The 9,945-nt window shown below is 32.8% G+C and overlaps 1 protein-coding gene across 1 annotated transcript; it reads right to left on the bottom strand.

The window, feature by feature from the left end:
* Positions 1-5,009: 5,009 nt before the first annotated feature.
* LOC117345355 lies at positions 5,010-8,263 on the bottom strand. Its single transcript, XM_033908427.1, has 2 exons — positions 8,015-8,263; positions 5,010-6,455 (listed from the first exon to the last, which is right to left on the bottom strand). Exons 1-2 carry the CDS (start codon positions 8,021-8,023, stop codon positions 5,901-5,903), a joined length of 564 nt encoding a protein of 187 aa, XP_033764318.1. The 5' UTR covers positions 8,024-8,263; the 3' UTR covers positions 5,010-5,900.
* Positions 8,264-9,945: the final 1,682 nt, after the last annotated feature.

A 9,945-nucleotide genomic window follows, 5' to 3' on the forward strand; every position in this document is an offset into this window, starting at 1 on the left:
TTGAACATGATGCAGTCACGCTAGTATCCGCCTTCGGATAAGTAATTCAAACAGTGTAAACAATAAGGTTTGTTAAATTTTCGAGGCAATCCGCCCCTTTATCAAAACACAAAAAATTACAAATACAATCACATAATATACATAAGAAGTACTGGAAATACAATAAAATACAATATAGATAGTATGATACATGTATGTCTTGTGTTATCACGTCTATGTTAGTATGCAATGTCAATGTGTATATATAGATGTCTGATTTATATAAGTGTCTTGACACTTTTTTCTGATTCCTATTTGTATACATTATATGCTATATATATATATCGTTAAATAGAAATACTCTTTAAACTAATTTTACTATTTTTAGTGATACATTTGATGTAAAGAACTTCCTAATTAGATTGACTTATATAATACCAATTAACAGTTAAACATCTGTGCGCATTAGAAAACATTAGCCTTTTGCTGGCCGCATATACATTTGCCTTTTTCAGCCAAATATATATCTATGTTTTTCGGCATAGCCGTATAATTTTCTTTTTGCCCCGGATATGACGCGACAGGTGGCGTTACTGGTCAAGATGAAGTATGTGATTGGTCAATGTAGCGGTAAATGCAAATTGCAGATATGCAGTTAAAAACGAAACAAAGCAAGATTGAATGCAAGCTGAATAAGTGGATGAATCTTTTCAAATAATACGTTGATAGAATTAAATTCCTGATTAAAAAATGATTCAAACTGATATAATTCTGTTATCCGTGCTGAAACGCATTATATCGTTAATTTATTTCACCAGCAGTTTTACATTATAACCCCTAGCATTAAAACTATGCCGTTTATCTTTTCTGAAGATATTTCGTGTTATGATGTGTGTTCACTGTATAAAATGCTCCCGATAAATGTTTATTATTATTCTTTTAAATTGCAGTCCTCACTTAGACTTTTTTATGATAAAATTTATTGTTGCAGATTTTATGTTAGGAGAAAAACATACTCAAGACAAACCCTAAGCAAGTCAATTTAATTTTACTAACACTGCTGTTTTAAGAATGTTGCAGATTTCTAGTTTGACATTGTAGGAATTTGTCTTCAAAATCTTAAGTTGAGCAATTTCAGTAACCTCACATAAGTAAAGATGCTATATTAACAGGAGGAGAGAGAGAGAAGAATGTAGTCCCATTATCAACAGTTTCGCTATTGTTTAGTGATTTAAAAAGTTGTCAACCACAATTTGGTGGATGTTATTCAACGTCGGGGATACCAAGACATAATTAATCATTACAACTGTTGATTAACGTTTAGTTTATACCACACGTTGAGTAAACTGTAAATGCATTTTGATTGGCTGTCACTGTAAACTTTGATCGGGCTACGTTTTAATCACATGATTCATGGCGTGTTGATTAGCTGTTATGGGATGGCCGTTTCACGCCGTGGCCGAAATGATAGCACACAGAAAGTAGTTCGCACTTGTTTTTCTGACAATTATTTTTCATATAGATTTCTATCAAGATAATGCTTTGAGGACTATAAAATCGTTAGTTACAATAAAATTGTTATGATTTGTAATAATTTATGTTTGAGTTAGTGTTAACACGTTACCTAAAAGGACCGTTTTTTCATCACGATGCTTTACCTAAAAGCGCTTATAGAAAATATCTAAAATAGGGCTTACTCTTTCAAAACCCCACGTATTTTTCTCCTTCTTTTTTAGCGATTGTATTAAGGAATTACGAATCACCATGAAAAGTGCTGACTAAATTGACATGCGCCATTGTAAAACAAAAATAGTAATTCTGGTGAATGCTGATTACATAATTAACATTTTAGCCAGCAGCATCACTGACAATTTCAGGAAGGATGGATCAGCTGTATGATACAGTTTTATATTTAACATTGGATGTACATTGATCTACTATAGTACATTATAGTTATTTACGACACTATTCAATTCTGTGTCCGTTGTAATGTCTAATAAGTTGAACAAAAACAGTTTCGAATTAATCAGAATTCGTGATTTTTGGGTTGGCGGACAATTGTTGGGAACCAAGACACGCGAATACACACGTGGCCTCGATAAATTGATATTGGGACACGACATAGTGTTTCTGGGGAAAACAGGATATACATAACGATATATAAATAGCTAGTCCAGAGGGTAAACAATTAACGTCATAAACGTTTAGAGGCCATAGGAAATAACTAATACATCAAGTATCTCCCTTAAGGCATACGATCCACCAGATATCCCTTTGATTACGACTTATTAGATATCCTTATGAATATATGTTCCACAGATATCCCTAGAAAGAACGACTCAATATACATCCTTATAAACATTATGATCCACCAGATATCCATAAAGTTACCTCTCACTAGATGTCCTTATGATTATATGATCCACTAGATATCCCTATAAATTACAACTCACTAGATGTCCTTATGATCATATGATCCACTAGATATCCCTATAAATTACAACTCACTAGATGTCCTTATGATTATATGATCCACTAGATATCCCTATACATTACAACTCACTAGATGTCCTTATGATTATATGATCCACTAGATATCCTATAAATTACAACTCACTAGATGTCTTTATGATTATATGATCCACTAGATATCCCTATAAATTACAACTCACTAGATGTCCTTATGATTATATGATCCACTAGATATCCCTATAAATTATAACTCACTAGATGTCCTTATGATTATATGATCCACTAGATATCCCTATAAATTACAACTCACTAGATGTCCTTATGGTTATATGATTCACTAGATATCCCTATAAATTACAACTCACTAGATGTCCTTATGATTATATGATCCACTAGATATCCCTATAAATTATAACTCACTAGATGTCCTTATGATTATATGATCCACTAGATATCCTTATAAATTACAACTCACTAGATGTCCTTATGGTTATATGATCCACTAGATATCCCTATAAATTATAACTCACTAGATGTCCTTATGATTCACTAGATATCCCTATAAATTACAACTCACTAGATGTCCTTATGATTATATGATCCACTAGATATCCCTATAAATTACAACTCACTAGATGTTCTTATGATTATATGATCCACTAGATATCCCTATAAATTACAACTCACTAGATGTTCTTATGATTATATGATCCACTAGATATCCCTGTAAATTACAACTCACTAGATGTCCTTATGATTATATGATCCACTAGATATCCCTATAAATTACAACTCACTAGATGTCCTTATGGTTATATGATCCACTAGATATCCCTATAAATTACAACTCACTAGATGTCCTTATGATTATATGATCCACTAGATATCCCTATAAATTATAACTCACTAGATGTCCTTATGATTATATGATCCACTAGATATCCCTATAAATTACAACTCACTAGATGTCCTTATGATTATATGATCCACTAGATATCCCTATAAATTATAACTCACTAGATGTCCTTATGATTCACTAGATATCCCTATAAATTACAACTCACTAGATGTCCTTATGATTATATGATCCACTAGATATCGCTATAAATTATAACTCACTAGATGTCCTTATGATTATATGATCCACTAGATATCCCTATAAATTACAACTCACTAGCTGTCCTTATGATTATATGATCCACTAGATATCGCTATAAATTACGACTCACTAGATATCCGTATGGATATATGATCCACTAGATATCGCTATAAATTACAACTCACTAGATATCCTTATGAATATATGATCCACTAGCTATCGCTATAAATTACGACTCACTAGAAAGATATTCTAATGAACATCTGATCCGCCAAATATCCCTATAAATTATGACTCACAAGATATTTCTATAAATTACGACTCTTTAGATATACTTATGAATATATGATCCGCTAGATATCCCTAACATTACGACTCACTAGATATTTCTATAAATTGCAACTCACTAGATATAATAAAACAAATAGTTCAGAGAATGCCGTCAGTTTTGAAAATCGTTTGGGTATTTTGTCAACACGATCTACAGACACATGTGTGTATGTCTCTAATTTCTGAATGAACAGCTTGGGAGGAAATGGTTAACCTCATGTGATCCCGGGACAAACCAATTTAAAAGTAGAACGGGTAAAGTAGGATGTAATAAAAAAAAATTCATTCATTCAGACACTTAGACTTGTTTGTCTGAAGTTATCAAATGTAGTACTGTCAAGTGGGCTAGTATCCCGGATATATGTGTAGTCAGTCTAAACAGGCGGTAGTTGCCTGTATAGACATGTCTGATCTAAGACCTGTTTTATTTGTACAGTAAATATCATTTTATTTGTTATATATCAATATCATCTTCAAATAACAAATTTTACAAAAAAAAAGTAAAAAAGTACTATCTCAAATTTAAACATTCAGTTACTGACACCAATCCAAATTTGGCTTATGAGACGCTAGAAATAATTGTTACACGTTAAAATAATGATATGACTTTAGAGCATAGGTGCCTGCGATACATATGATTTAAATCCGCAGCTAAACTATTTTTATATACAGAGTTGTCATTCAAATGCAGTATGCATTTGATCTCAAATTCCATAAATTGCTGACTAAAAGTAAGTAATATAACATGTCTGATTTGTTAGTAGTGCGGACAGTTGATAGGAACTGCACTTAATGCACACACATATGGACAGACTATTTAGACGTTGTCGCAGTGTTGGAGAGTGGAAGACCTCTTTTAAGCTTGTTTCGTTGTGGCGTTTCCAGTTGGTTGCTTTAAAGGGACATTCCTTTGTTTGAATAAAGTTAAGTCGTCAAAATTAAAACTTTCTGGAAAAGATGTAGTTTTTCCAAGTAGTAAATGTTGTAATCTTTTCATTAATACGGCAGTTTTACTCTCAAGATAAACCAAAATTCTACCAAAGTATTAAGTTATGAGAATTCTTAATTCGACCCAAAGTATCACTAATTACCGCTAAGACATACGGTATTTGTATACGACATGTTTTTTTTCTTGAACATTTTGGTATTTATTTCATTACTTGTAGGCACAAACACTCATATGATCATCGTTCGGACATAGATTTCATCAATAGAAATTGTGGACGTTTCTGATTTCCGAACGAAGGAATGCCCCTTTAAGGAAATACCTTTAAAAAGAAAATCGGAGTAAGATGCAGTAGTAACAAATGGAATAAATTGCATTATCCTAAGGGTCATAGGTCACTGGATATACCTTAACATTACTTTATATGTGTCATACCCCGGGATAGATATGTTGTCAAATGTGACATGTGTTTGCATATATAGTTAAAAGCCAAATTAACTTAATGACATGAATGTAAGACAGCCGACATGTACCAAATAAATTCTACTTTCGCTTCATTCTGTGGATAAGTTGAATACTGCTCTGATTGGTCAATGACAAATTTTGTTATATGACTGATTTTTGACGTTTTCTATCTTTAGTATGTTTGACCAGTCTTAAGAGAGAGGATCGTCGATCATCGGACAAACGCTGTAACATGCATTGTAAACGAAATGGCAGACAAAACTACTGTTGGGCTTGATAACAAATATTTTGACATTATATCGAATACCGATTTGCAAACTTTTATAGTAAACATACATCGAAACACACCAATATTAATAGGTATTCTGGGATTATATTACGAAAAATGCCACGCTGGAGACATACTACTTGCCTTCCTGATACATTTTTTCATTGCTGTTATGTGATTATGGGTAAATTTCTCATAACTTTAAATATTTCACCTTTCGAAGGCTAACAATTTCTTGTATTCACCGAAACTAAGTCAATAATATGAATATCGTTACTTAAGTTAATGAAAACATGCAAATTTATTTGTCATATCAATTTCCTGAATTTCTGAACATGTTCTCATGTCGTCTCTGTTCTTCTCACGCATGTTGATCCAACGGGAATATGTTGAATAGTTTCGATATAGCGTGGGATATTGTTGTGGTATTCTCTGACTAACACTGTCACGTTACTGAAGACGTAGTCACAAGCAAAATCGTCTACGATATCGTTAGGTAGTCCCAGACATTGACTTCTACATTTACTGACGGCCTCCGGAAGTGACGCAGGGAATCTGTTAGGATCATGTTTGCTGCGCACATAAAACCAAGGACAATTTGACCTAGCATAAAGCGGTGCGTTCTCTGGAAGTTGTTCATAACTTCCTGGGCATTCTGTTCCATATGATCTACTGTTGCTGACAAGCTTTTCAATTTCATCAGTTTGGTATATCACTAAACCATTATCAATCATTGATAGTGGTAACAATACTGGTTCTACACTGCCTAGTAAGCTGCGTCGGGAACGAAATTTGTCTAAAAATACCGATGATCCAAAAGGTATTGTTCTTCCGTCGGAAAATACGAAAGCAGATGTTGAAAGGGAACTCCAAAACCAAAGAAATGCCATCTTGTCCTGACAAAGAAATATATAAAACTTTAGAACATTTCAAAGAAAATCGACTCCATGATAGTACCAAACATAACGAAGTATATTTGAAGGTGTACAAATAAATCCCAAATAGTTCGTTGCCGTATAGGGATTTAGGTTAAGGTTATTGTTTTATGAATTTACTATAACAGGACTATTATCTTTGATGCTAAATTGAAGCTTACAAGATTATCATATCTGTATTATTTATTTATCTATTTATTTTCATTTTCTTATTTAATTATATCTAGAAACAATTAAAGTTATGATTTTTACAAATTACTTTGAATTAAAGAGAGACAAAGCTACTCTGTACAAAAACTCACCATTTAGTAAATGACAAAATGCATCTTTTATACGATATAAACAACATTCCTGGGAGGTCCTACCTTAACTATAGTATATAAACTTTGCTCGAACGTATCAAATGACAAGAACAGCATTGCATCCAAATTGTTTCAAATTCAAATATGGTTAAAATCCCATGCAATGTCGGAACTTATAATCCGAGGTACAATTTACTCAATGGTCGTAAAATGGCGAAAGTTAGATTATCAAAAAAAAAAAACATGAAATATGAAAATATTATTGAGATGCTTGATTAAGTCTAATATTTATAGATTATTTTATAAGAATTTAAATCATTTTTGGTGACAACGATGTCAAATTTAGTTGTTTTTTTTTAGTTTGGTTAAGCATAAAAATGATCTATTTTAGTATATTTCTATTTGCTCTGTGCTGTCACTATACAATCTTACCAAACTAAATAGAAAATAATAGGACAAGGCATTACTAACGCACGTTGTTCAATTTGGCTGCAATGTTGAGATAATTATAAGAAATTATATTTTCAAAGAAGGCAGTTAAATGCCACAATAATTCCAAAGAAATCGTAATCAACGGAACAGAATGCGAGCTACTCTTGCAGAACGTACATTCTAAATACTGCTCTTTAAAAAAAGTTGGGGTATTTTCCTGCTGTTTTTATATAGAATTTTGATACACCATAAATGTTACAGAACTAATATAAATGCCATATTTCAAACGGAGTTTAACAATAAGAAGCCCATACCATTTATTATATAAATGGTAAAATGTTTTATCAGTGAATACGTTGATTCCGCATGTGACATTAAAAAGCATAACTAAATAAATAAAGTGATTATGTAAAGACATACAAGATTTTAGCACATTTCAAAACAAATTCAGGGTTACATCAGTAAAGCTGACATAAATTAATCTGTATCATACAGCTGTTTTGTCCTTCTGGGACCCGTCAGTGATGTTTGGGACATCATACAGGTGTTTAGTCCTTCTTGGACTCCTCAATGATGTTAGGAACACCATACCGCTGTTTCGTCCTTCTATGACGCGTCAGTGATGCTAGGGACATCATACCGCTGTTTCGTCCTTCTAGGACTCGACAGTGATGCTTATGGCCTGATTAATTGATACATAGAAGAGGAAAACAAATCTGAAAAGAAATTGTGATCAGTATATTTCACGCAAAATCTTGCGAACAATGTGGTATAGCTGTAGCTTACCATGATCATCAAGGTGTTTCTCTGTGACTGTGAAGTTTTGTAGGTCGTCTCGTCGTCTTACTGATGTTGTGCCACAGATCTGTTGGAATGCTGTATAAATATCCAGAGTTACTGACCTATAAAGTATTTATAGATTATTGTGCGGCTCTAATGTCCTTGTTTCACCCGGAAGGTGTCAAGTTTCTAAGAAAATATTTTCTTTTCTCTGCTCATTATCAATCGTGCCGACATTTTGATTACAGAGGAGTATTAACGTCATCAATTTACACAAACATGTGGGGAAACTGTTACAGGAAGTGAGACGCATCCGTATCTTACCCAATGCTTAACATATAGGGCGTCACATTAATAAAAGTGTAGAAGACAGTCTATCATCATTAAAGAAAACAAAGTATATTCACTTTATTTATTATTGCATATGATTTTTAGTGATAAACATATTCAGTTTTAAAGCATAGCTTTAAACGTGCATGGAACTTGTATGTGTAATAGATATAAAACGTTCGATATTGAATGCTGTACAGATGATATTTGTTAACTACTCCATTAGGTATTGAATGCTGTCAATCTGATACAACGTATTAGTCAACTGTTTCATTGGGTTTGGAATGCTATACATATGACATTTGTTGATTATTCCATTTAGTATGGAATGTTGTACATGTGACATTTGTTAACTGTTTTATTGGGTATTAAATGCTATATGTATATGGCATTTGTTAACTGTTTTATTGGGTATTGAATGCTATATGTATATGGCATTTGTTAACTGTTTCATTGGGTGTGGAATGCTGTGCATATGATATGTTTTAATGGTACCATTTAGTCATATTTACATTCAGTATGCTTAAAAGCATTGGCGAAAATTATATTCATTTTTCATAACAACATCAGCCTCATCACACGCGATTCATGGAATATGTCCAAGTACCAATGTTGTAATGACCTCATGAATGCTGAAAAAATAAGTATACCTGAAATCATTGACTATGTTTTTTTGTTCGTGTTCATAACAATGTTAGCCTCATCACGACCACATTTCTTCCTTTCGTATTCTTTCAAATAATTGCGAACAATGTAATAATTACATAAAACCTATATTGTTACCGTCTCTTATATGTTCAGAATATAAAAATCACTCCAAAACTTTCATGGAATAAGTGTTGTAGATGGAACTACAATTTATTTTTGTTGTTGTTATGACAGTTGCTAAGACCGTGCCAAGAACTGTCTGACACTGTCGTAAACGGCTGTTCTCTATCCGACGTTACTCCCAGGTAGAACGTGAAAAAAAAGTTTTCTTATTTTGTGCCTTATCAGATAAAATAAAAAATAATCATAGTGCAAGTATAGAAAATGAAATTAATTTGTTTAACATTCATAAGTCATAACAAAATTGGCTTTCTGGACATATTTACCGTTCGCTAATCATGGAATATGTTCAGAAGCCAATGTTATCATGAAAAAAATGTAATCCTTCATTGAATGCTGTACATATGACACTTGTTAACTGTACCATTGGGTATTGAATGATATGTCCACTACTGATACAGCTATGCATAAACATTTTGCTAATCAGTGGTCTTTTACATAGTTCGGCCTTGTAATCTTTTCCGGAAACAATATATCATTTCATCATTTCATTCCGTCTGTCGGAAAACAACTTCACCGAGTGTTGTGTAAGGAGGTTCACGCACTTTTACTCCCACGCCTCGTAGCTACTTACATAACTGTGCATTCCGTAGTATTTATGACGACAAAGGTAGCAAAACAAAGGCTTGAATGAACAATGATACACTAGTTATAAACACAAGTGGACCTCGGCAGACATAGGAAATGAATATCACCAGATTGCTCAACGAGAGTTATCTAACAATCACGTTTGAAGCTTAAAATAGCATGATACTAAATTATATTTGTGTCGTATGACC

The sequence above is a fragment of the Pecten maximus genome, chromosome 16 (genome assembly GCF_902652985.1).
Source record: "Pecten maximus chromosome 16, xPecMax1.1, whole genome shotgun sequence".
Classification (NCBI taxonomy): domain Eukaryota; kingdom Metazoa; phylum Mollusca; class Bivalvia; order Pectinida; family Pectinidae; genus Pecten; species Pecten maximus.